The 27,378-nt window shown below is 38.3% G+C and overlaps 1 protein-coding gene across 7 annotated transcripts in view; it reads left to right on the forward strand.

Moving 5' to 3' along the window:
* sox6 (SRY-box transcription factor 6) overlaps window positions 1-20,266 on the forward strand; it is a 162,150-nt gene extending 141,884 nt beyond the window's left edge. For 6 of the 7 annotated variants that reach the window (XM_047362727.1, XM_047362724.1, XM_047362723.1 and 3 more), the window contains 4 exons: window positions 5,464-5,569; window positions 12,815-12,988; window positions 14,211-14,427; window positions 15,091-20,266. In XM_047362727.1, the coding sequence (XP_047218683.1) occupies window positions 5,464-5,569; window positions 12,815-12,988; window positions 14,211-14,427; window positions 15,091-15,394 (801 nt within the window). In that variant the 3' untranslated portion in view covers window positions 15,395-20,266. Of the gene's footprint in view, window positions 1-5,463; window positions 5,570-12,814; window positions 12,989-13,280; window positions 13,418-14,210; window positions 14,428-15,090 lie in introns of those variants that run through there. The other variant, XM_047362729.1, reaches the window with a different exon arrangement.
* Window positions 20,267-27,378: the final 7,112 nt, after the last annotated feature.

Below are 27,378 nucleotides of genomic sequence, written 5' to 3' on the forward strand. Positions count from 1 at the left end.
TTAGAACATATGCCAGCCTTTTGTGGCTGCTAATGTTGATTCTGTTACTGCGTGCATTAGCCTTAGCAAAAGGACAACTTCTGGGGAAAATAGAGCAGAGCCTCCATGAAAGGACCTGCGGGTTTACCGCATGCCTTGATGAACTTAACATTTAAATTTCTCAAAACTTGCAAAACTACTGGAAAGCTGCAGACTTATAAATAGCATGGTTACAATAAAGATTTAAACCAGATGAGGGGGTGAACTGTGAGAAGCTGTTACCATGGTGAGGTGCCGTCTTTGTTTCTGTCGGGACTGGGACAGATTGTTGAGGGGTTTAAGTCTGGGACCCTTGGTCTTCACTCAATAGCTTTACAACATAGTGGTAACAGATACACAAAGCATTGCATTGTCGTCTTACCCACTGCCTTCAATGTACCACGTACCAGGTGTGTAATATAACAAGCGCCAGTAACGCATATTATCAAATATAAGTGGCTATTTAGGGTTTTGCAGCTGTTAGAAACTCCAATTATGAAATCTTTAAACTTAGTCAATCATATTCTTTCCAATGTGACAGAAAAAGAAGACATATTAATAAAGAATCTCAATATGCAGCAGTAGCTCCTGTCAGAATTCAAGGAGTTACCTGAATTTTAATGTAATCGATGAACAAATTTCACAGCCCGCGTGTCAGTTGTTGCATTTGAATAATTTCAATATTTTAATATCAGACTAAGAGAACCTAAGTGAATACAAAATACAGTCTTCAAATTATAAACTTAATTTATTAAAGGAAAAAAAAAACATCCAAACCAATCTGGCCTGCTTTAAAAAACAACTGAGCTCAGTTAAAGTACCACAACCAGCCCTGACTTGTAGAATCACCAAATCTCTTTAATAGAACCTGTCTGACAGCACAAAGAAAGCAGACAGATCTCAAATAGCACCACTTAATGCCCCAAATGAAAAAAACAAAAACAAATAAGAAACACGTCAGTGACATCTATCACTCTGGAAAGGGTCACAAACCAATTTCAAAGTCAGAACTATCATCCACAAATGAAGAAAATGTGGAACAATTCCCAGTGGTGGGGCAGACTACCAAACTTACTCCAAAAGAGCATCAGTGACTCATCCAGGAGTTCACAAAAAAACTTAAACATCTGAAGAACTACAGGCCCTATTTCCTCATATGAGATCTGTTGTCCTGATTCAACAATAAGCAAGAGACTGGGCAGAAACTGTTTTAATGGGAGAGTTTTAAGGCCAAAAACACTGCTGACCTAAAAGAACATCATTCATTCAGTCACATATGTTGGTGGTAAAGTGATGAACTGGGGTTCTTTCACCTTAAAAACTTGCTGTAATTGAAGGATTCAAAGTTTTTTTTTTCTCTCCACTAAAACATTTTGAAGAAATCAGTTTCTGACCTTAGGTTCTAGCACACTCAAGTTGTGTAGCAGTAAAATTATTTAAAAAGAGCACCAACAAGTCCAACTCAGAGGGGTTAAAAAACAAAATGAAGGTTTTTGAGTGACTTAGTCAAAGTCTAGACCAAAATATGATTGTGGTGCTGACGCATGACCTTAAACAGCTGTCCACACTCCTAAACCTCCAATAAATCTGTAATAAAACAATCTACAAAGAAGAATGGGCTAGAATTCCTTTTATTGCAAATACCTGATAGCAGCGGTTTCAATAGATGGTTTGAATGTTTCTTTTTTATCTTCTTCCCCTTTTATTACTAGTGGGGGTTTTTTCTAATAATTGAAATGATGATATGAATACTAAATTCTGAGTTTACTCATACTGTATCTGTTTGTCTCTAATGTAGTATACGTCTGTATGTGTGTGTGTGTTTTTTTGCCCCAAATTTTAAATGTGAACTGAAGATTGGTCTGCATATAAAAAAAAAACAAATCATTTTTAGGTTTACAACACTTGGAAGAAATATGTTTTTTCATGAGTGCTTAGTTAGAGTTTCATTGACAAAATTGCAGAGTTTCATTCAAGAAACTTTCATGGTATAAGGGTTTCATCATGTATTTTTAAGATGTTATGGGAGAAATTGTACAAATGAAGACAGGATCAACATGAAAAGAAAAAAAAACTTTCAGAATCTTCACGGCATCTACCTTACTGCTCAGTGTAGATATCTATCAGATCTATTTGAACAATCTCAGGCCTATTGCTCTAGCCTCAGGTTATTTACAGACGTGAGAGAAAATGAGTGTCGTGATTGGCAGCGCATTGCCAAAATCCAGTGCAGGAGGAGGCACAATGCACAGGGCCACCCGCTTCTGCCCAGAAAACGCCCTGTGGGCAAAGCAAAAGGCCTCGAGCACATGTTCTGTGGCCAGCCAGATTAAAGCTTTTCTTTGCAACATTGACACGAGCCCTTTTGGGTTCCCTTGCCCAAGAAGTTCCACAGATTCTGCTATCTATTCCTCTTTCTACTTGTCTCCCTTCCTCTTTGACTCACAACCTATCTGACTCTCCTCACCAACTTCACTTGCCAGCTGAAGTCATACGCAGCTGAAGAAGTCCTACATCTGTTTCTAAACTTTACAGACAAAAGGCTGCACAGGCAGGGCAGAGGAGATTATTGTGGGTGGCAGTCCTCAGCTGCGGCTCGGAGTGCACTGCCGTAATTTTACTTGCGGTATGGGGAGCTGCATGCTGAAGTCATTTAGAGGAGAGACTGGTGGCTTGCCAGCTGTTTATGGTCAAAAGGGAGGGGTATAATGAGCACTGTTACATCTTTTGTTTCCTGATTTTTTATCTTTATCTGTTTTCACCAACATTTTTATGTTCTCTTTGGGTTAAGTGACAGCTCTTTCACGTATATTTTCTTTCAGCATTAATTTTCAGCATGTCTTCCTCTCACTCTGCATTATAAATATCCTTTTTATATTAACCATACGCTGATGGGTCCAGATTTCCCTGCCTCCTCGTCTCTTCCCGTGGCAAAAAAGCCCACTTCCCCCAGATATTGCATGTCCTTTGCTACTCCGCTGTATCAGAGTGATCAGTAAAAATTTAATGACACTATAAAATAATAAAACTGCCATTAATTTATCACAGCACCTGATGTGTGGCAGTAAAGAAGCATTAGTTCACTGAATATTTTCCAGCCCTAAAACAAAACCCCAGGGTTGTGCAGATAACTTATGGCCCTAATTTCAACTATATTTCTAACTCACAGATATAAATTACCAAACTTATAACCAATAAGTATATTAACTCAGTATATAAAATTTTATGAAAATTTGTGATGCTGCATTGGACTGATAGACCTGTATTAATTAGCATAGCAGCAGAGCAATACTTACTTTAATTAAACCATAATATTGTAGCATGCAAAGTGCTGGCCTCTATGAAAAATATATTGACTTAAAGTGGAACAACCTCAAAACAACCCTTGAACAAGAGTTTCATTCAGCGTTATTTGGAGCTGTCTAACGTGCTGATCTCCACCAATCATCTGACTCAGTGCGGTGGAGGAAGACGCTCAAAGCTGCACTAGTTATTAATAAAAATCATTGACGGATAGCCCCCGTCCTCTCTTCTCCCCAGCCCAACATGATGTTTAATGATCATGAGTTTATAAAAGGACTTGATTGATCAGGAGAGGCCAGTGAAGCACAGAAGAGGGATGAGACAGCTACTTTATTACAGGCATCCAGCACCAGCGAACACTGTGTCTTCCTACTGGACTGTCCAAGAGGAAGGATGTGGAGCACCACTATCCAGCTAATTGCACTTCAGTCACTTTGTCATCAGGCTGCTGACTTCTTTCATTAGGAGCAATAATGTGGATGGGTGATAGATAGGGCTCTGTACACATGCGGCGTGCATGTCCACGCACAAAACGTGACACCGTGAAAGGGCCTCATACTTCGTCTTCTCTTTACAAAGTGTCCTCTCGCCCAGCAGGAACCATCGCATATGTCATAATTAGAAAACACTTAAGAAAGCAAAAGGCCGTCAGATAGACAGCCTCTAATCACAGGCCATAAGCAGGTAGTGGTTAATTGTATATCAGAATGACTCAGCTGGTCATAAATAATGAGTGCTCCTTCAAGTATAATGGTAAATTGCAGTGCTCTTTCCGCCTCTCACACATTCCTTTCTTTTGAGGAATAGTTCTTGAATAAATAAAAGCAAGAAGAAAATCAAAATGCTGTGAAAGAGCTCAAATGCACTTGAACTATCTTCATCCTTCATCTTGTCATATTTTTTTAATATGCAAGGATAAAAGCTCACAAAAAATAGGAAGGAAATATTTAAGATGTTTAGGTTTTTTTTTTTTTTTCAGATGCACTATAATTTCAACTGGCTATTCTTGCCAATATGGTTTTTATTTTTTCAGAAAAAAGATGATATTTAGCAACCACACTTAGATCAGTTAATTTTTAATCAAGTTTATTTGTGGCAGAAGTTCTCTGTCAGGGGAATAAAACACAATGAGCTACAAAGGAAGATTAATGTGTCTGCAGGTCTTACTGTGGACAGCTGGGGAGCTGTTAGTATAAGGACTCTACCTGAGGGTCTGTTTACATTGTACTTTCTAGGGTTGATCACAAAAAGAAGACTGAACGCATACACCCTGCAAATAAAACAAATGCATTTTTTTCCCCCTTATGCCTGCTTTTACTCTCATCAGGGCAAAAGCATAAAAAAGGGTGGGGGTATTATTTGTATCATGCAGAGTCAAAGTGTCCATCTCCTAGTTGAGTCTTTAGAGAGCAGGACAGCCCTTTGCTAATGCTCGGTGTATTCACTGAGGAAGTAGGTCATTCAACAATGGAGCCAGCAGCAGTCGGCACTCTCTTCCCTTGCATAATACATTAAGTGTAATGTGCAGCAACTATTCACAGGCCCCCCGAAAGCTGTTATTTTATTCTGTAAATGCACACGGACATGACATTTAATATTGTCACGGAGTGCTGAATGACAGGGTTTCATTGTGCTCAAGTACAACATGATGCCAAGTTTAATCTGAGCACAAAGCGACATGACAAACGGGGAAACACGGTTCACCAAAACATGTACCCTGAATAAATGATGGGCGCCAAGCTCTCAGTGCCGTAGACTGGGGAAATAGAGGCTGAGGGAAATGGCAGCAGAGGAAGAAAAATCTGAGCACTGCAAAGAGGGCCGAGGCCCCATTGTGTGCTCAGGATCACAAAGTATGCTTCTGTAAATCTATTTACAGCACCCCTGGGCCCTTACTGTCTCTCTGCCTGCTGTCATCTTAAGCTGAATAGAGTGAACAGAGGAAAAAAGCACACTACATCTACTTCTTGTCAAAAGAGCAGCTCCACAAAACAACCTGCATTGATCACAAATCCCTTGCGCTTCGCAAATATTTCGATTAAATAAATGAATAAAGGTGTTATTTATTCACAGCCTAATTTTATTGTCAAAATTATCAAACATGCTTGTTTGTAAACCCAACTTCTTGTTTTGTTTCTGTAGGAAAGGGTGCATTTTGACAGCCTCGGGCACCACCTTGGCAAATTGGGAGACGAAGGAAAGATCGGACACAGAGTGATCGACCTCACCAGGCCTGAGGATCTAGATGGTAAGACTTGAAGTTAATATGCAGTTACACATCTCAGATTATGCACTTTTATTAAAACTTTGTGAAAATGCTTGCTAGTCTTAATTCTGATAGCAAAATGATAATTTTAGGATGCATAGTGATTGCTGGGAAGCCGTGTCGGAGATTTTTGGGGGTTTGGGTTTGGTGTTTGAATTGAGACATGGCTCTGAGGTTTTCACAGGTACGTGAGTGGAGGACAAGGGTGCACGAGGACAAAGTTGGCTAATTTCCAAGCTTGGCTCCTGTTGCTTTGTGCTTGTTTGAGGTCCCAGGCAGTACGGTGCGAACTCTAATTGCACCAATGTGACAAAGCGTCATCCACTTTGGCAGTGCTAGTGCTTACACAGGAGCAAGGAATACTTCAGTGCTCCAGTGTTTGTTTGACGAAATATTTGTGGCAGTTTCTATGGCATTTTTGTCTGCAAGTGCTTCTGAGTCAACTTTGATGCAGCAAAGAGTGAAAAACAATTTCTCAGGACATTATCCATCAGCATTTTGCATAACTTGTGAAGATTTTGTTTGAAGACTTTGTGGTTTTAGAAGAAAAGTAAAAGCATGTTTGCTTTACACTGAGCTTTCCCATAAAATGAAAAAGGAAAACAGATCATAACATGTTTGTTTACCAACTCTAAAGCTTTTTTTATTGCACCCTGTTTAGTTTCACATCACACCCAATCCTGAAGATGAGAATTAGAGGTGAATTTTGCGGCTTCATTGATATGTTTCCCATGTGAGCAACAGCAGAGGCTCGAATCCCAACCGTCTGACTCCTCGGACAGATGTGTTTTCATCACTCCCTCTCCCGGTGGGAACCCTCCTTCTGTGGCTACCGTGGAGTCAGGACAGAAACAGAGTGCACACCAGGGCATTTGTGTCCTTTTAAGTCCTGCTCAGGGCCGAGGGAAAGGCTAGCGCCAGACGCCTTGCATCAGTGTTCCCAGTGGGCTATGGATTAGGAGCAGACAGAGGTTAGAAGAGGGGAGAGGTCCTCTTCCCAGGGGGGAGGGGTGGTTAAAGACTTTGAGACAGGGCAGCACTCATAACCCAAAACACAGTTTGCATTTCTTCTTTTGCACCACAAATATATATCAATCTCTCTGTGTGCCTAATAGCAACGAGAAGACACATACAGCTTAAAGATGAAAAAGTGTATGTGGCTTTTCCACTAAATTCTGACCAATTTATTTTTCCCAGACATCTAAAATGAGTAATGCAATTAGATTTTTGGAAGAATTTTCACCCAGACTTAAAGGAAATTACTTTGGAAACATCTGCATTTTAACACACTTTTTCCCAAGTAGATCAGAACACAGCACATATACTTTGGTGTTTCCTCAAAGGGAAAATTACTGGGTGTACCTTCCAACGCACATATAGGGTGTGAAAGCCCCATGGTGTGAGCAGCCGAACTAAGCAGAGGCAGAGTGCAGCCAGTGCCTGTTATTGAAGCTTTTGGTTCCTTCTGGATGGCAAGAAATATAAAGAATTTCATTTAAATTATTTTATAAAGTCACACACAGCTCATGTGATTCAACTGCTAATATCCTTAGCCAGCCAGATCCTTAATTCATTCATAAGTGGCAGCACACAGTTGTCCTATTGAATGGGCTGCTTGTTTAAAGTTGACCCTATGTCTGAGGATCTACAGAGATGCTACAGTGTTGTGTGGAGGCAGGAAACAAGAGTCTTTCTAAATGTTAAATTAGGTAACATTGATGACACAAAAATAGGATTCTGCCTAAAATAGCCTTTAACAAAGTCCTCATGGGATCCAATGAGAAGAATGACATTGTTGTGAAAAATACAGTAGATTGGAAAAGTATTAATTCCCCTTAAACATTTTCAAATTTTGTCACATTACAACCTCAAACTTTAATGTGTTTTATTAGGATATGTCTGATAGACCAAAACAAAGTACAGGATAATTGTGATTGGAAGGAAAAGGATAGATGGTTTTCAAGCATCTTTCCAAATACGGTAATAACCTGAAAGGTGTAATGTGCATTTTAAGTCATCCCCTTCTACTCATTGAGACAACGCACTTAGTTAGTAAATAGTGTATGTACTTTTATCTCAGTATCAAGAAGTGTTGTTAGAAAACACACCTGAAGAAACAGCATGAGGATAACATAGGAACAGACCAAATGTCAGGGGTAAAGCCATTGAGAACTTTAAAGCAGGGTTATTTTTTAAAACAATATCCCAAGCATTGGAGATCTCATGAAGTACCTGATGCATCCTCTCAAAATGGAAAGAGTATGGCACATCTACACACCTACCAAGATATGGCTATGGCTTTGCCAAAAACCATGTAGAGGCCCCAGCAAACCAATGAAAGAAGGTGCTCTTGTCAGATGAGACTAATATTGAACAAAATTACAGGTGTGAAACTCCAATCCTTTAGAGGTATTATACTGCGACTTTTAGATGTGTCTCTGCTTTAACACACCTTAATGAAATTATTATGTCATTAGAAGGACTCTGTGGAATGTGCCTGTATGCTAAGGAGGTTATTTGGTCATTTGATTCAAATGTGTTGGACCAGAGAAATATTGTAGGATGCCAGCCATCAAGGACTGGAGTTTGACACCACTGAAATTGCATACAGGCAAAAATATTTCTGGAGATGACCGCAAAGACCCTGAATACACCATTCTAAACATGAAAAACAGTGGTGGTAGTATCATGGTTTAGGGATGTGAAGCTGGTCACACTTGATGGGAAAATGGATATAGGTAAGAACACGCTAATACTGTTAGGAAACCTATTACAGGTGAAAAAGAAACAGTGATAGAAGTTCAGCAACTAGCAAGACAACATCCCTAAAAATATACTGCCAGAGCTACAATGAAATGGTTTGATTTAATGCACAGAGCTGGTAAAAAAAACTACCCAAAAGACCGGAAGCTGTAATTCATCTTGCAGGCTATTAAACCAGAGGGATAATTAAATTTGTACATTTGTACAAACTATTCAGATTTTTATTTATGAAAAATTTGAAAATTATATATTATTTTCCTTCAATGTCAATTGTTTTTTGGTCTGTCACATAAAATATCATTAAAGTACATCAATGTTTATGGCTATATTGTGGGAAAATGTGAAAATGCTAAAGGTTACCAATACTTTTGCAAGGAACTGTAAGTGATGATGATTTTCTTCACCTCAGCAACTCAGTGTTTAGAGAAGCATTTTTTTCATATTCAGAGGTAAGATCCTGGGAAGCTCTTTTATTTATGGAAGATAAGTTGGAGTTACCTTTAAAGCAGCATAAAATAATTAGGTTAAAAAATGTTTTCTAAAGTGAAAAATGTTTACAGCTGAGAAAATCAAGAAGGATAAATTTAGTTTTAATGTAAACAAAGTTTGAGTGTGTTAAGTTGCCAAGCTTAAAAAAATTGCCTTTGATTTTCTGCTCTTCTTTCAAGCAGACAAAAGTTAAATTTGCCACCTGCAAGTTTTACCAAGATGGCCGTTTCTTCCCATGGCCCTGCACGGACTCATTCACATGCATAATCTGGGAAACTAAAAATAATCCAAAAACTAAAAAAAGTCATGTTTATATCACTTGTAATTTGTAACGTTTAAATTAGCTTACCATGAGCTCAGCAGAGCCACTGAGCTCTGTGTTCTGTCTGACTAAACCCATTAATCTTGCCTGATCCTGCTATGAGGGAGAGGCTCCATTGTCAGTGTTAAATGCCTTCACTTGGAGGTGTTAGATTTGATCCCAGCAGGGAGGGCTTGGCAGGTACATGTAATTGTTGCGTGCTCACTGAGGCTCATCCTCTCGAGCGGATTCCTGGGTGACAGCATGTGTATGACGACAGAACAAAGATGAGTAAGGAGGAGAAAAGGCGGAGGATAGGGGCAGTCGGGGCAGCGATACCCTCTGGCTTGGTACACAGTCGAGTCTGAGCCTGCAGCTCACAGGTGCGATTGGTTTTGGGACTTTGCTGCATTCTCCCCCTAATTCTTTGTCTTTTTTTTCTGCTTCGTTATTATTTGCTTTCTCTTTTCATAATTTTTTTCCTCCCCACACACACATGCACGCGATTGCGCTTTCACACTGTAATTCCTCCTTCTCGTCCCGCAGTGTTTCCAGGAGAGAAAAATTAAAAGAGGATTCTCATATCATTCTGTCACACTTGAGCTACGGGCCTCATGAATCACAATAAATTCTATTAAGCAGATCTCCCTCTGTTTCGCTCCCGCGCTAGTTACCACCCAGGGGGCCTGGCCCTGTCACTGCTAAACATCTGTGTTTATTTACACAATCAAACACCTAACTAACTGATTCCTAAATTTCCCACCCCATATGGGAGAAAATATAGTAAATGCTCATTTTCAAAATGCCAGAGGAGTATCACAGTTTTCAATAAAACAGAAACAATGTTGCAGTAAATTGCATGTTGCAGATCCCACCAATTTCCTCTAAAACAGATAAACAGGATGTGCTTTATTAAGTCATGTATACTAGATGGACTGACTGAGGGACAAGAGCAACAATAGTTCTCCCAGTAATGGTGCCCTTGGCAACACAGTACAGCAGGTGCCCATTCCCCGTTTAATGAGCGATAGATAAATGATAGATAACTTTCTTTAAGTGCTTGTGACGCCCATAAGCCTTTGATGCCCTGGGCGGTGACCCATATCACCCTTATCAATAACCGGACTGCTTTGGACTGATATACATTAATCCAAAAGTCAACTATTATATCAGGTCAAAGATCAAAATAGGATGCCTTGGTTTACAGGAGGCAAATTCACTTAGAATATTTTCCTCTTTAATGAAAATCTGACAGTCGCACCTGCCCTAGCATAACACCAACTGATTGAACACTTGCTTTGTTGCTCACTTCTACAGCATTCTGTAACATCTGACAAGCACTTTTCCGAGTGAGCAACTATGTGAGGCAAAAGACCCATGGCTCATCTGGATTCCCTCCAGTGAACCGAGTCACGTGGCTGGTTTCCTGGCTAACCACGGATGTGGCACTATGGCAGGCAGTTGTTTTGCACCTCTCCCCATAAGAAGATCACCTCTGCCCGTATGCATGCACGCCAGTATATAAATTGCTGAATCAGTGTCAGTGATAGAGTAATGGCACGGGGGCCATCGTAAATTACAGCAAGCGATCCCGGGGTGCAGACACTGGCTGTCGTGTCTGAGTGAGCGCTGCGCTCCTGAGCTAATGAATACCTTCATCTGGTCCTGGCAGTCAGCAGATTGCCGCGCATTGATGGATACTGTCAGCCCTCCGCCACACCACATTTCATTGCACAATAAACATGGTTGTCAAAGGCAAACAAAGTGAAATCAATTCATCCTGTACAGTGAGTGCATGCTAAATGAAATTAACGTACTGTGGGGTTTGGTGGCAGCAAAGGCAGTGTATTATTCTTGAATCCATGATGGCTTTAAGGCCTGTAGCATTCCAGAAGGCAAAAGCAAACACAGACATGGTGCTTTCAGAGTTTGGGAGTAGCTCTTAAATGTCCTGATGTACGGCACTTTCGATGTGTACTAAAACGTTTATTTATGGGTATGCATTAGTTTGAGAGCAGACAATTTAAAATGTTTTACAAGCTTAGGTGAAAAAGACATCACAATTTGGTTTGAGAAATAAAGTTTTTGTGAGCATCACATACAAGCAAAATGACAAATATTACTTCAGACTAAAGAACCCATTCAGAATTAGGTGAATAAGAATAACGTTTTATAAAAAGATGACAATTTTACAGACGTTAGTATTTAGGCAAATAACCTAATTATTGAAGAAATATGTGCAGTGTCACTGTGTAAACAGTTTTCATTGGCTTTCACCAGAAGGATGGAAACCATAGATGTGACCTGCTTTTGTTTCATGAGCTAAAAGTCTACTGAAGTAGCTCTTTTATTTCAGAAAACGCAGTTTGCTGCTCATCATTCCTGTTATTATTCTGGAGCTACTTGGTAGAAAAGCATGCCTTTTAATAGAAAATCTATGTTGTTTGAGAAGACGAACTCTAGAGGCAGAAAATGGTGGAGTAACATCTTCAGTGATTAGCTCAGAGTGAGGTTTCTGTGGATTTCGAATTAATGTCTCTGCACAGCCCTCGATTACTCATTAAGAGTTTGATTTTGTTTATAAACTAAAATAATAATAGAAATCAAACCCCAGGTAATGTGTGCCAAGGCTGCTGGTGAAATGGTTTAATGAGAAGGCTTCACATGTGGATGATGAAATATGCATGAGTCATCCCAAGCTTTCTTTTCCAGATCTGAGATCATTAAAGATGTATCGTAGCATATGGATGGCTCTTTTTTGTCTTATTTTTCAAGCCTTGTTTATCAACATGTTTTTGTTTTTTTAAATATTCATGCTGCTTTTATTTAATTCTTTCACATCTTACATATAAAAGGAAGCAAATGTGCATGCAAACAGAAATCATTATCAGCCTGATGTACAGTTTAATGCTGAGAGAAACTCTCTTATGCTGATTGTGAATGCCCTGATTGAGAAACAGCACTTTGTGGAATCGGCACACTCTCTCTTCACACTAATGTGGTTCTGGTTTGTTTGTTTGTGTGTGTGTAAATGAATTTCTGTTTGTATGCTGGAAGGGCAGAGGAAAAGTCTGAGAAACAACAGGAAAAAATGACTGAGAAAATGTATTTGTGGATAAATGTGAAATGTACTTTGGAAGAATGCTTTATTAAGATTTGGCAAAGTTTGGCAAACGTTCCTCTTTGAATTTTTATTTTAAAGACTGCCTCAAGTCTCTTTCTTATTTATTTTGGCACTTTTTATGGACAGTTTGAATGTCATACTGAAAAGTGTGTACTTCGGAACAGCAAACACTTAAACACAAAACATTTGAAGTCAAATGGTTTCATCCTCTGGATTCAGATAGTTCAGAAAGAGTGGAGGAGCACAGCTCTGTGTAAACCGACAATGTATTCAGTTTGCAGCTCTTAATCCTTTCAAGTCAAATTTTCCACTCAAAAGAAAACACCGTCCCTCTGGGAGGGTTTGTTTTCCCAGCACTCATTTAGAACAATGTTCTTTATGATGAGGATAGAGGCGTTGATAGTAGATGAAGGAGAGTTTAAACCTGGCTCGTCATTTAATCAATGCCTTGCCTCGCTCTCTCTTCTTGTTCCTGCTCTGGCTTTTCCAGGGTCTAAGGCAGTCAATGGCTCTACAGATAAATCCCAACCCTATTATTGTTGGCCAACAGGAGGTGCTGGATCTACCGAGGCAAGGGTCTTCAGGGAGGCCCGAGGACGCAACAACAACGAGCCCCACATTAAAAGGCCTATGAACGCATTCATGGTGTGGGCCAAAGATGAGCGGCGCAAGATCCTCCAGGCTTTCCCTGATATGCACAACTCCAACATAAGCAAGATTTTGGGTAAGGCCCTTTAAATTTAAAATAAGAGCTGTAATTTAAACAAAGAATGCAGAATAGACTTTTTTTACCCTTAGCTGGATTTTTGAGACATTTTCTAAAAGCTGTAAAGTAAATCAGTGGAAATTATTTTCATTAAAATTTCTTGCATGATGAAGGGCTGGGAAAATCATACAATTCTGTTAATTAACCTGAAATCGTTTACCAGTTTCAGATGGATTTTCAGTTTTATACATTTAGCTGGTTTAAAGCTCTCTGTTATAGTAATACAAAGCATTTTTGTTTGTTTTTTTAGGGAGGCAGTGTGTGTTACATGCAGCGTAGGCTACCGTGCATCAGTTCACCTCAGCATACAGATGGATTTATGGCCCATCACTACCATAAGTGTTTGTCATGAAAAATGACAGAGACTAAATGGGTCTTGTCCCCTCAGCACTGGAGTCCATACATCAGAGCTGTTAAAAGTGCCGTCACCCATGCCGATGTAGTGCACTTCATGGAGCTGTAGTATTTACTGCACAGGCTTGTTGTTCCTTAGTTTTTGACAGTAAGGGGCAAGCATGTCTCTCTTTTAGTATAATGTGCAGGCACACCTGTCAAGGTGTTATTGTAAAATGGTCTGTAAGTTTTAGTGCATTTTCTTTAATAAAACAACATGAAACCTCTACATTAGATAAGTGTTATATTATGCCTTCTGGCCAAGTATTACTAACTTGCAATACATCACCCTCCACAATCACTGGTAAAGATGTTTAAAGAGCCTTAAAATAAATTAAGAAATGGACACATCACTTACATATAGATTTTTGGACATGTTCAAGTATGACATTATGTTACTACATAATACTGCTTTTTTGGAGATATTTATCAGTTATGACCATAAGTGCAGGAAAGGCTGCATGCGAACAGAATTAAAATTTCAATTGTAATAATTATCATTATTCTTTACATTTATAATTTTAATACGATGCACTGTCCCAGTTTCTTTGTTTGTGATGCTAAACTAAAATATTTGAATCCTCCATTAATACAAAATGTGTCTGAATGACTTTCGTTGAGATGCCATTAAAAAAGAAAATCGGCCTGCTTCCCTGTATATCTGATTATTGTGTTTGTGTAAGACAGGGTTCAGACTCCTCCTCCTTTTCTCGATCCACTTAGTCAAATTTTAATAACGGTTTCAACTTTTTCCAAATGCTGAATAGTTCGTCTTTTTGTGCCATAGGTTCAAGGTGGAAGGCTATGTCTAACCAGGACAAGCAGCCGTACTATGAAGAGCAGGCTCGTCTGAGTAAACTCCATCTAGAGAAGTATCCCAACTACAAGTACAAGCCAAGACCTAAGAGGACCTGCATTATCGATGGCAAAAAACTCCGCATTGGAGAGTACAAGCAGATGATGCGCTCTAGGCGGCAAGAGATGAGACAGTTCTTCACTGTGGGGTACGTGCACACAAATAAAAATTAGAAAATAGCCATTAGCCACACTAAGGCTCTATTGAATACATAAAAACACTTCTTAAACACTGCAGGCACATTTCCAAATTGGCTGTTGCTGTATTGGTTTTAAAACCTGGCATGCACTTTAAAATCAAGCGTTTTTCATTAGCTGCGGTTTAATAATTTTACACAATACCAGTGTTTAAATGAAGCATGGAGTGCAGAGATGATTATGGTATATAAGCTGGAAGTATACACTTAGAGAAACCTGGAGGGCAGCCGAGGCTTAACAATTTAATTTACTGTGTGTGGTTAGCAGGAGAACCCTTATCCAGGTGTTTCCATGTCAGTCATAACTTTCAGCGGCATGGGGAATCAATCATGCAGCTCAACAGCAGACAAGAGCAGCACTGAGAGCGTATTGGTTTTATGTCACCAATAAACTGGGTTCTCTGTCTGAACGGCGCAGAACAGGAGCTGTCAGGAGAACCCCTCTTCTCCCAAATCATTTTCACAGAAGTTACTGGCTTGACGCAGCCTGCTGGTGGAAACCCAGAGTCCAACCATCATATCTTAGTTCTGCGAAAGAAAGCGATGGCTTCCTTTTTTTTAATGGATTGGGAATAGGATTTAGAATAATTTTTCCCCTGTTTCTTGTTTGTCCAGCCAACCACCTCAGATTCCCATCACCACCAGCGCCAATATGGTCTATCCAGGGGGCCTAACCATGGCAAACACCACACCTTCACCTCAGATGACGTCGGAGTGCTCCAGTGCCTCGGTGAGCCCTGAGCCATCCATTCCCGTCATTCAGAGCGCCTACAACATGAAGCTAGAGCCCAATGCAATGGTGAACAACGAGCCGGTCAACGGCGAGGACGAGATGGACATGTACGAGGACTTCGAGGACGAGCCCAAATCAGACTATAGCAGTGAGAATGACACACAGGAGCCAGTCTGCGCCAACTGAGACCTGTTTTACTCATGAAGAGACAGCATTCACACAGGAGGAGGCCCCGAGGGCTGTTCTGATCCGTGGAAGGAAGGAGCAAAAAGAACAACAAAAACTTTACCACATGGGTTGGAGAAACCTTTCAAAAGAAAAATAATAATGTGGAATCATGTGGAAGCCTGCATGCAGCTACGGCTTCATCAGTCAAAGCTATTTGGTCTTAATTATTTCTTCAAGTTTGTGAAATAGTTTGTTTTGTGGTAATTTATATATATTTTTTTTATTTCATTGTTTGTTTGTTTTTTTTTTTTTCATTAAAGATCACAGACAGATACACAGTTTGTTGCCTAAAGCAAAAGAGAACTTGAAGGTAAACATGGTATGAACCTATAATACTTAAAGTCACATTGTTTTCATTTATTACTATATGATTTTGCTATGTCACCTAACTGTTCAAGATGGGAAAAATATTCTCACTCAGGTATAGTGTGCCAGCCAACAGCTTGTGAATGTTTTTAACCAAGAGAAAAAATAATATCAAAACACAAATATGGAGAGATTCCAGTTTAGACACATTATTATTATTATTATTATTATTATTATTAGTAGTAGTAGTAGTAGTAGTAGTAGTAGTAGTAGTAGTAGTAGTAGTAGTAGTAGTAGTAGTAGTAGTAGTAGTATGAGTATTAGTATTATTCATTTGTTTTTGCTGCATAATTCAGTGTGGAAGTGCCAAACATTTCATGTTTTTCAATTAGAGGCTTTGAAGACAATCTCTTCATCTCTTAATGCAGCTTCATTAGACAGTCTTTTTGCTCTACCAGAAAAGGACAAATGAAACTCAGGAACTTGGAGGTAGCAAGTTCTGCAGAAAGTAACAAGTTGTACCTGTGAGTGGAAGTTATGTTAGCTGTAATCCATAGAGATCAATGCAGTGGGCAGTAGTGGCACGAGACACCCCGTTTTATTTCCCTCGTCCCAGTCCAAACACGGCAATGTGGAATCCCTCTCTCATTTCCCGCTCTGCAACCCTGTATAAATCAACAGGATCTTAATCAGCGATTGTAATCAGGCCAGAATGCTAAAGGGCCAAAGGCCCCCAATCTTCAGGATTGGAACAGAAGTGAAAGGCAGCTTTGGAGGCATTACAATCTTAAATTGATGTTGTACAATGTGTGGCTGCAAATCTACAGTACATTCTGTTAAACACTTTAGCCCCATTTGGATGGCATGTTTAAAGTCTTAGGTCTTAAAATGTAATTTTTTTCAGACATTGTAAATCTTAAACGGACACTAAGAAGTCTTAAGTGGGGGGGGCGGTTATCTTGTTGATGCTGTGGAATGATTACTAAAGTCATATTGAAAGGAGTGACAGATTGCCAGGAAGTCCCTCAACAAAGAGAAGAGCCTGCCATCATGTTTGTTTTCCCACCTCTGTGCATCTCACGAAGGTGACTTTATTTCTTGGGGAGTTTTAATGCACTTCCATATAACCTCTGCCATCATCGAGCATTGTTGTAAAAATTCGTCTAATCTTAAACATAACATAGGAGGCATCACCATCTGCAACAATTCTTTGAAGAAACTTGTATGAGTTTTACTGAAAACAAATTCAGGCAACCTGCCGCCTGCTCTATGTAGAAGACATTTAGGGTTCTGGGGCTTGATGCTAAGGATCAGTCTGTAGAGCAGGTCTAAGTGGCTCTCCTCTGACCCCAGTCTTCAGCATTCTCAACACTCAGGGGGCGCCATCTGGCTTGGAGAAGGAGAAAGCAGCAGGAAGGAGTGGGGAAACAATAAAAACTGGGTGTGTGTCCCTCATTGTGCTCTCCATCAAAGTGCTGGAAGTAAGGCCTCAACAGGGCTTCCACCCCGGCCCAATCACCAGGCACTGGCGAGCAGATGGAACATGTACATCAAGCTGTGGGAGATTATTAAAATGACTGACGAGTGGGTATCATCTGAAATCCAGCATTATTAATTCATGAGTCCAGTTATTCCCCTGCCTTGCCCTTGAACCTTTCCATTTCAGTGAGAGCACAGATCTTTGTAAAGGAGCTGAATAGCTGGTCACTGACTTTAAGTGGTCAAGATCCCCACTGCTGGTCACTGCATTTTTCTCCTGCCTCTAATTGGTACAGATGGCTCTGCCTTGCTCTGTAGCTCTTATTTGCATTATCTAAATATTTGCAAACATTCAGACATAATTCATGTGTGTTTTATGAATCACTTTTTTTAGTTAGTTTCTATTTTATTATTTTTCCATTAAATTTTTTTCCACACTTTTCTAATTTGCAAACATCAAAGCAATCAATGGATGCTCTCCTACAAGTTGAACCATCTCCTTCCGAGTCAACCAGTTTGGTATTTTTAAGGTGTTTCCTCCTGTTTGCTGGCAGTTAGATTGATTTGTATGTGATTGTAAATAATTTTATGACCATGCCAAGCTGCTTCAGTTGGCTGGCATTCGGACACTTGACTGTGCTTATACAGCAAAAACACACACAAAAAAGAAAAAAAAGAAGAAAAAAAAAAGGACAACACGGGCTCACAAAGAGACAATGTGTTATAAGCACTGGATATAAATCATATTTTTTAGCAATTCTGATTAATGTGAAGTTGTTTGACGAAGAACACCATGGATGAACAGGATTCCCCGGCCTGACTCAAGCGGGTTTGTTGTCACACTTGCCAGATTTGGGTCCTTTTTGTGTTAAGCTTTTTCGTCTACTTATTTTGTGTATTCTTGCAAAGACATACAATAAATGAACGCTTTGTTTAGGCTTCAGGGCTTGTCTTGGTGAAAGACTCAGCACAAGAAATGTGAGCAGAAGATTTAACAGCAGGCTCAGAGAGCTGTGAAACAACAATGTCAGAGCAAAGTATATTGTGTTTGATACAGTAGTGTATCAACATACTGTATTTATTATTAGCCTCAGCTGGCTCTAAAATTGACAGTAAAACAACAAAACCAAGGACAATCACAAAATTGGAGATAAAAATAAGTTTCAGTGAATTCACCATCTCGTTAAGATTTTATTGTAAATATGAGCAATGAATATATTTTTGTTCTTTAGTATAAGTTATGTATTTGGCTGTTTAATTTCCTCTTTTATGCTATTTGTCCTAATAGCTGACAAGTGGCTGTACCTCATGTGAATGCTGAACTTTTCTGCTAATTATAAGTTTGGTCCCAACAGAGAGAGAACGATAGGGATATTCTTAACTATTCAAAGCACCAATACAAGCTTACCTTATCAGACTTATAAGGCAAAAGGTACTGAGTCAAAAAAGCACTTAATGTATATTAATTATTCATCTATTTGTTTCCAATCATAAACATGTCTGGTACGATATCATTTTGATGCTGTTAATCCTCACTTGTTTTTGGTTTATTTTAGCAATTAGCTATTTGTTTCAGTGGGAAGCTCCGATCATCTGAAAATACCTGCATGCATTCAACTTGCATTGACATTAATATAAAATGATGTACCTTTTCATTGTTTCAAAAAGTAGTTTTAAACACAAAGGATATTATTTTTGTTTGTTTCAAAGGTGGGAGTGCACAAGTTTTTTTTTTTTTTTCATTTAATGTTGTAAAATGCACAGATAACGTGCATCGCCAACTTTACGTATGCTGCCGATTTTCAACAAACATGTCGCCGACTATCCAAGATCTGTAAACGTAGCTTTCACAATTGGTCTCAATTTTTCCTCCTGTAAGACATGCAAAAATGGTTTGGATGAACTGAAGACAAAGGATTCTATGCTGTTTGAACATTACTGTAATTTGACTTATTGTTTTTTTGTTTGTCTAAACCTTGTGATGTAAATGGTGGGAATGTTCTCTGTGTTAATTTAATCAGCACAATTCACTGACATGCTGGACTGACATGCTAGCTGCTGTTCAGAAAGTGTAAAAAAAATGTGCCATTGGGGGCAACATTTTAAGCTGCCCTCGGTACTCTGCTTTTAAGAGTTGTCTTTTCAAGCAACACTGTGTGGGGCTCTTCTATGACTGGAGCCGCTGTTTCGAAGAATTGCCGGCAGCCTGAAACAATTTTCTGCATAGAATCCTTTTGATTATTTCCTCTCCCTGCAGGTACCTATAAGCCCATGGCAAGTATTGTTTGGGTGTCATTAGAAAACAGGAAATACATTGTGTCTGTTGCTGCTTTGAAAAAAAAAAAGTTTATGTCTGAATATGTAAATAGTTTATCATAATATCTTGTACAGTCCAATGTAAAGTTTTTAATTCAACTTAAAAACAAAATTGCCATCACATTTGTGTTCACATTCTTCTTTATACAGAACAAAAAAAAAGGTCAATTACTTGCAAATGTGTATTATTGCTTGAAAAAAAGAAGAAAATGTTATTATTTTTTATGTTCTGTTTCGCTTGGCTTCAAAGTGTACACCAGCATTCTTTGGTTTTTAATGTGCAGTATTGACGTGAGGTAAACTTAAGGTGAATAATTTTTCATTGGTGTGTGTGTGTGTGTGTGTGTGTGTGTGTGTGTGTGTGCGTGTGTGGAGGGCTGCATCCTCAGCTTTGGTAGTATTAATACACCATAACAAGTAAAAACGTACCAATGATTGACACGCCCCGGTGCATCTTGGCACCATGCAAGTGTGTTTACTGTAAATTATTAAATTATGCCCACAGGATCAATTCAGATATAATATGAAACAGCATTTTCTGTATGCGTTGGTCCATTGTATGAATGCAGCAGTGGGCTAAAGAAACTGTCGGTTTTAGCTTATTTACCTCAAGAATTTCCTTGTTTTCTGTAAAAGAGACAGACATTGTGTTGCAGAGAGGTTCACACATCACTCCATCTTTTGTACTGCTGTTGACACTTACCGATTAAAGAGACATTTTGTTTTAAAGACCTGAGTTATTATTTTGATTGCACTGATTACTGTCTGCAGAAGAGTAAAGCGCATGCAGGTCTTTGGGGAAAATGTAACACTGCTGGCTGAGTTCATACCATAAATCCCACTTCAAGACACACTTCTTTATTTTTGGTCATTTCTTATTTTACAACAGTCTTTAGTTTTCATATAGAATTTATTTAACAAGTTAACTGATGTTTTGTAATCCTAAATATCAAAAGTAAGTTTAAGGACAGGACATTTGAAACTTTATCTGAATTACCTTTTTTCAAGTTTTAAAAACTGTAATAGGACGTACACTGCAGGCAAAATACACACATTAATACATCCATGCATTTTCTATACCCGCTTCTTCTGTACAGGTTTGAGGGGGAGCTGGTGAGGCAGGGTAGACCCTGGACAGTTCGCCAGTTCATCGCAGGGCAACGCAGAGTCACACAGGATAAACAATCATGCACACACCCAACGGTAATATAGAAAGACCAATTAACCTAACAGTCAGGTTTTTTTGGACTGTGGGAAGCCAGAGGACCCGGACCAAACCCACACGGGGAGAACATGTAAATTCCATGTAGAAAGAGTCCCGGCCAGGAGTCGAACCCACCTTCTTACTGCAAGGCAACAGTTCTACCACCTGCGCCACCGTGCAGCCCTATCCACCTTATTCATTAAATAAAAAATATGAAAGCAGTATGAGTGATGCAGCAATCTGAAACTTCAAGTTAGCAATTCATTTCAAAATCTAAAATGATCAGATTACTAAAAAATGTATATGCAACACAGTAATAAGGCCTGTTCTACCAGAACAATGACTCTGTATTTGAAAGGTTTTTTCTGCAGTTACCATGTTGTGGCTTAATATTTCAGTTCAGTTTACCACACAGGAAGAGAAAGTCTCATTTGCTAAAGGTCTCATTACTAAATGTACCGTAGATCTGGTTGGATTTCATCTCATTCCAGCATTATTGTCTCATGTTTATTAGTTGACACAAATTTTGATTATTTTCATCATTGCTCTTTCCTTTCAGGATAAGGTTTTATTTAGTTTTTGTCAAAAAAGCAGGTTTTTGACAAAAACATAGACAAAATCTTTTCTGTATTGAAATATGAGCTTTCTAGTTATAGAACAGTGAAAAAAATATATATAAATTTTCTTAAAATAGTAGTTTGTAAAAATCTAATAAAATATATCTATAGTGATCTATAAGTAAAATATCTTAGTTTTAAGAGATGTTAACATGAATAAATTAATAATCCACATAACTAATGGTAATTCAGGGGAAACTTCAGAAGAAAGTAGATTTATACCATGTAAGCATGATGTCTTGTAATATAAATAAAAAATAAAAATTTGATGGAGGTTTCGAACAATGAATTTGAAATTTCCAGATCCAAAACTTCGTCATACAAGATGTGGAAGGTTTATGTAGGTCTACCTTATCATCATAGATCACCTAGATGAGATTCACAGCATTGAATGTCATGTTTTCTCAAGCAAAAAAACCCACCACAAGACATCGTTATGAGATAGACTAAGCGGAAACAGAATAAAACATATTTTGAAAAGCTATTACAAGTAAAAGTCTAAAAAGTGTGGCAAGCACATATATCCAGTGCCTTTCACTCTTTTACCCCCAAATACAATCCATTGCAACCAGATGACTTCAAAAGTCACTTAACTAATTAGCAAATAGTCAATATGTGTGTAAGGTAATCTCAATTTCAACTTCAGTCATAGCCTGTCACATATTTGTCCCGCTAATTTAATTGTTTGTCTAATCACCCTTTTCTGCAATTACTGCTGCAAGTCTGCAGGAGTATGTTAATATTAGTTTTGCACATCTAGACGCTGAATTGTTTGCCCATTCTACCTTTCAAAATAGCTCAAGCTCTGTTAGATTAGACCAAGAGTGTCTGTCTGCATCGCCCCAGTCTCAAGTCTTTTGAAGCCTCTAACAGGTTTTGTCCTGGATTGTCTTGTATTTATCTCCATCCCTTTTTCCATAAACTGACCAGTTTCACTTTTGCTGCTAAGGAAAAACCTCCTCTCCCCATGATGCTGTCACCAACATGTTTTATAGTGGTCATGGTGTGTTTAGGGTGTTAGTTTCCCACCACACAGAGCTTTTTGAATGTATAGGTCTAAAGGTTTGATTTTAGTCTCATCTGACCAGAGTATGTTGTTCCACATGTCTCCTGTGTCTCCTGCATGACTTGTGACAAGCTGTCACAAGTCAAAGGGGAATCCATTTGGCTTTGAACAATTCAGCAGTCTTTCCACTCTTCCATAGGGGCCACTCTTCCATAGGGGCCAGATTAGTTAAGTGCGCAACTAATAGTTGTCATGTCACAGATTCCCCCACCTGAGTTGTGGATCTCTTCAATACTTTGCATTGGCCTTTCACAAAACATCCCCCAAAATATCTTTAATTCTGTTATTCGACAAAATGCGAAAAAGCATCCAAAATCATAAGTACTTCTGCAAAACAGTTGAGTGTTTTACTTTCAGCTCCACATCATAGTTCCTCCTGAGCTAAAATATACTTTTAAGATTATGCATGGCAAAATTGCAATGCAATTTAACAACAACAATTAAACAGCTATGACACAATGAAGTCCGATATTCAAGTATTAGTATATGAGTGTGTACAAGGCACTTTGCATGTGAACCAGGGATAACATTTGCTTACAATGACAGGTTTTCAATGATTCAAAATTGTTCCTGCAGGTTAACACTGTAAGAGTGCATACTTAATAGTTATGATTATTGTGAAAATGTGTATGGCATCTGAAAAAAGTAAATGTTAAAGTACCCCTTTTGTACTTAACTGGTAGATATTGTGTTGCTGTGCATTGAGCAGCAGATGGACACATTTGATGAGCAGGTATGTTAAAAGACAACATTGTGGAGACTCACAGCAGCAGCCGTCAGTCTGAAAACTAATGCTAAGCCAATCTTCAGTCTTTATATGTGAAAAACAAAACAAAAATAACTAATAAGTTTTGCTTTGCTTTGACAAACAATTTGTAGATCCACATTTTCTGAGGCTCCTTGACCAGACAAAAGGAAAGCCCAGACAGATCTGTTTATGAGTGTGCCTTTGTAAGCGTGGTGCATGTTTGTGGGCTAGACAGAGCCAGAGGTCATCCTGGGAGTAGTACAACCTCCATGGATCCCTGCCAGAGAAGGATCATTATCATCTTAATAATAACGAGGTCTACTGTACATGCAGCATCATTCTTGATGGAAGGTGAAAAACATGTCAATTAACTTTTGGCTAAAATCAGCAGTTATTTTTCTACTTTGTTAATTTCCTAATTTTTTTCAGAAGAAAGAAAAATCCACAAAACAAACAAGGTTGATGATGTTTAATGTTATCTCAGGAAGCACTACTCACAAATCAGGAATTAATTTTTTTCGATTTGCCATTTTTTTCATTTTGCCCAGTACATTTTTCTGCTTTTCAGAAATTAAAGTTTATGTAGCGGATGCTTTTGTTTCAATTTCTGATGGAAAAGATACAAATCTTTTCCACAGTAAATGGTTTTTTAATTTTTTGGGCCTGTATGATGTTTAATGACATGGAGAACACCTCTTTGCTTTGCATATTATTGCCTTATTGCAAGACAGTGTGCAACATTTATTACAGTCTAATCTTCCATTTGAAATGTTTTTGCACTTTGTTTTTCACTATATATGTGATTTTTAAATAAGTAGTTTGAGGAATAATCGGAGGCCTGGTGCTCTTGCTGTTTGCAAGTGGCCTCTTCGGATGAACTGTCACTACTGAACAAAGATGTGCATGTGTGAACTGCACAAAATAATTAATACAGCCATGCAGTTGTATAGCGGCAGGGCTGCTATTTCACAACCCTGATGACTAAACACCAGAGAGATAGGGGAGCCAAGAGGAGCGCTTGGAACAATATTTTACTCATTTGGATCTGCTCGACGCTACAGTCGTTGCACCCAGTGAATCTGTCAGGCAGCACCATTTCCTGAAGAACAGCTGCTATTTATCTGATTTTCCCATTAAAGTTGACTCATGACTTTATTGTACGGGCTTTGGCAGAGGTGCTGCATGCCTCGCTGTGTCTCTGTAAAACAGCTGAGGGTTGGCTGCTTTGATGTTACTAGATGTCCAAACATGTAACAATTGCTCTCTATTTTCCAAATGTTTAGCTTTATGTTAAAAATATAGTGAAAGAACAATGTTTTAATACATCTTTCCTTATACTTACAATCTCATCTAGATGTCTTATGATTTTTCTACTTTCTCTTAATTTCAAGCACGACTGACAGAATACACACTTTGACTCATCTCAAGTCTCATCAAACATCAAGTACAAGAACAGTATGTAAGAACACCCTTAGCAATGTTTTAATCCTTAGAGGTGAAGGACTTAGGAAATCTTGCTAATTTCACAGATGGTTTAAAATAGATTAGTGTGGAGTAGCTGCTCGCAGAGAAAGGCTGACCCACCAGGCTCCCTGTGCAGCTGCCAAAATGCTGTGCCTGATGCTCAGAAGTGTCTTCCAAAAGTCCTGCAAGGTTAAAGTCAAACTTAGGTATCTTGAAGTACCATCCTTTTTCAATAACATCTATTGTATCTTTAAAAAGTGTTTCAATAAATCTTCTGTTTGCTGCCTGAAAATATTTTTTATATTTTTTTCTGTTTTTAAATGTCAACATTTTGAATTTCCCATTTGGCTGTTAGTGTTTATGCACTTTTTAAAGTGGAATCATGGGAAATATTCATTCTTAACTTCCAGTTCCTGATGGAAACAATTCCCTGGAGGACAAAGATTTTTACTTGGAACTAAATGCACCATTTTGGCCAAGACACCCATTCTTGCTTGATTCTTTGAGTCTGCTCTTTTTAGATATTTAGTACAATGCATCCAAAAGCCATTTTCGTACAGGAATAAAGGAGTGAATCAGACTCTGCATGGTGTTTTAGACAGGCCAAGCCTGCTGTTAAACTTGGTCCATGTCCGAGTAAGCATGACACAACTCTGGCCTTCCTGAAAGGACCCAGCTTGGAGTTAATGCAAAAAGACAATTGCATAGGGTGAAAAACTCAACATGATTTTGTTCTACTTGTCATTCTTTGGTGCATAGTTGGGAGCAAAGCCTAGGAACCATCTGAATGTTATTTGTGCTTTTTGACCCATATTCAGTACTGCTCTCACAAAGCCCTTGTGAGAGGGTTGAAACAATGGGGAGGCCCTCTTAGAAGAGGGACAGGCCTCAACATCAGCCAAGCCATCTTGGACCTGCTTCACTGAAATTGTTTGTCCCCCAAAAGGCTCACATCATTGAATAGCTATTGGTCAATTTAAACTATGCAGAAAAAAAAGAAAGATAAATTATCCCAGAAGTTATAGCATCAGTTAAACAAATAACTGCCTATACTCACTAAGCTGAAAGCATAAATTCCAAGAATTTAAATGGATAACATGTATTTAATACTTTTATTAAAAAAAATAAACATCGTGAATTATTTTTGTTTTATTGTTTAAAATGTATTTATTTTTGTACACATCAAATATTTTGGAAATCCACATATTTCAGAAAATTTATTTTTGCACAATGTTTCACCTCATTGCTTCTCTTCAGTGCGTTTGTCTCCTGCAGCATTTGACTGTGTGGAAGAATAAATGTGTAATGGGTTTTTTCTTGCATCTCTGATCTCTGCTTTTTTGAGGAATTTATCCAAATAAAGGTTTCTTTTTGAAATATGTGTTATTCTCTCAAAGCCATCACTGAGCGCTCTCATGCATATGTGAATTACACACCTTTATGAATATGTAAATGTTCCGAGAATGCCTCATTAATTAGTAATTCATGCATTTTTCACAAGCCCGATACTTGCCAGTGCAGTTGATGATTTATCAACTAGAAGTTAAAAAAGGGGATTCATCATCACGTTTTCAGATTTTCTGGGCTACATCTGTAATTTTTGTAATTCATTGAAAATGATTTGTGTCTTTATGGTTGTATCTTTGCAGCTGTCTCATAATATCACATTTATAAAGTCAGATATGCTATTTGGAATGTTTGAGTGCACTTATATTTAATGGGGATATTTCGCCATGTAGATGTTTGCTTACAGTTTTATGTTCTGGGTGAAAAATTTGAATGTAAATAGATATGCTTTTTTAAACAGGAATATTCAGAATTATTTAGTATTTTTGAGTTAAAGAGAGACAGATGGGAAAAATAGATATAATGCATTGATTTTAATGAAGTTCTTCTGGACAAGCTTTACTAATTCAAGAAGCTTTCCAGAAACCTTCTTTCACTGATTCTGCTTTATTCTGTTAGTTGAAAAATGTTTCTGCATTACAGTAGATCTGATAAAGTACATTTAGCATTAGGGCATGGACATTAATGCATTAATTTTGATTGATTCATAAAAAAAAAATCAAAGCAAAAAACTGATTTGATCATACCTTTCTCAATTTCTTAATTTCTGGTACACCTGTAACATCGGTGCACACATTTCAGCTCTGTAGTGGCGTTAAGGCACATAAAGTTTGTTAATCACCACAAAGAAGATGCACTGGATGGATCGTAGCAAGTTGTGCACAACCAGGGCCTTGGTTCAAACTACAGGAAGAATAAGGGAGTTGCATTTTGCATTAAAGATCATGCACTTAAGTGAGTTTCTTGTGTAGCGCTGTTTTGCTGTGCCTACCTAAGTGGTAAAATATTCAATATGGCTGCCACGGGACGTCAGCTGTGTGAATTTGACCGCAAATTAAATTAAATAGGTGTCGGTTTTGATGGGGATCTTTGTAAATTTCAAAAGACTAGTCACAGAGTTAAACATTTATGGAAGCTATTTAAATTTTCTACAGGTTTAATTTGAACATAGAAAGATTATGATCTTACTTTGTTTAATGCAAATTGAATACACTATCTATCTAGTTTGTAGTTTACCGAGATTATGTAAAATGACTTTTTTACTATAAAAACTAACATAATAAAATAGACACAAAATTTTTTTTGTTATTTCTTCCAGGAAGCAGTTGTCTCTCTGACTTGCAGTGCTTAATTTGGTTTCTTGTTTTTTTTTTTTTTTTCTAAGTTTGAAAAGAA

This window comes from Girardinichthys multiradiatus, chromosome 4 (genome assembly GCF_021462225.1).
Source record: "Girardinichthys multiradiatus isolate DD_20200921_A chromosome 4, DD_fGirMul_XY1, whole genome shotgun sequence".
In the NCBI taxonomy this organism is placed as follows: Eukaryota; Metazoa; Chordata; class Actinopteri; order Cyprinodontiformes; family Goodeidae; genus Girardinichthys; species Girardinichthys multiradiatus.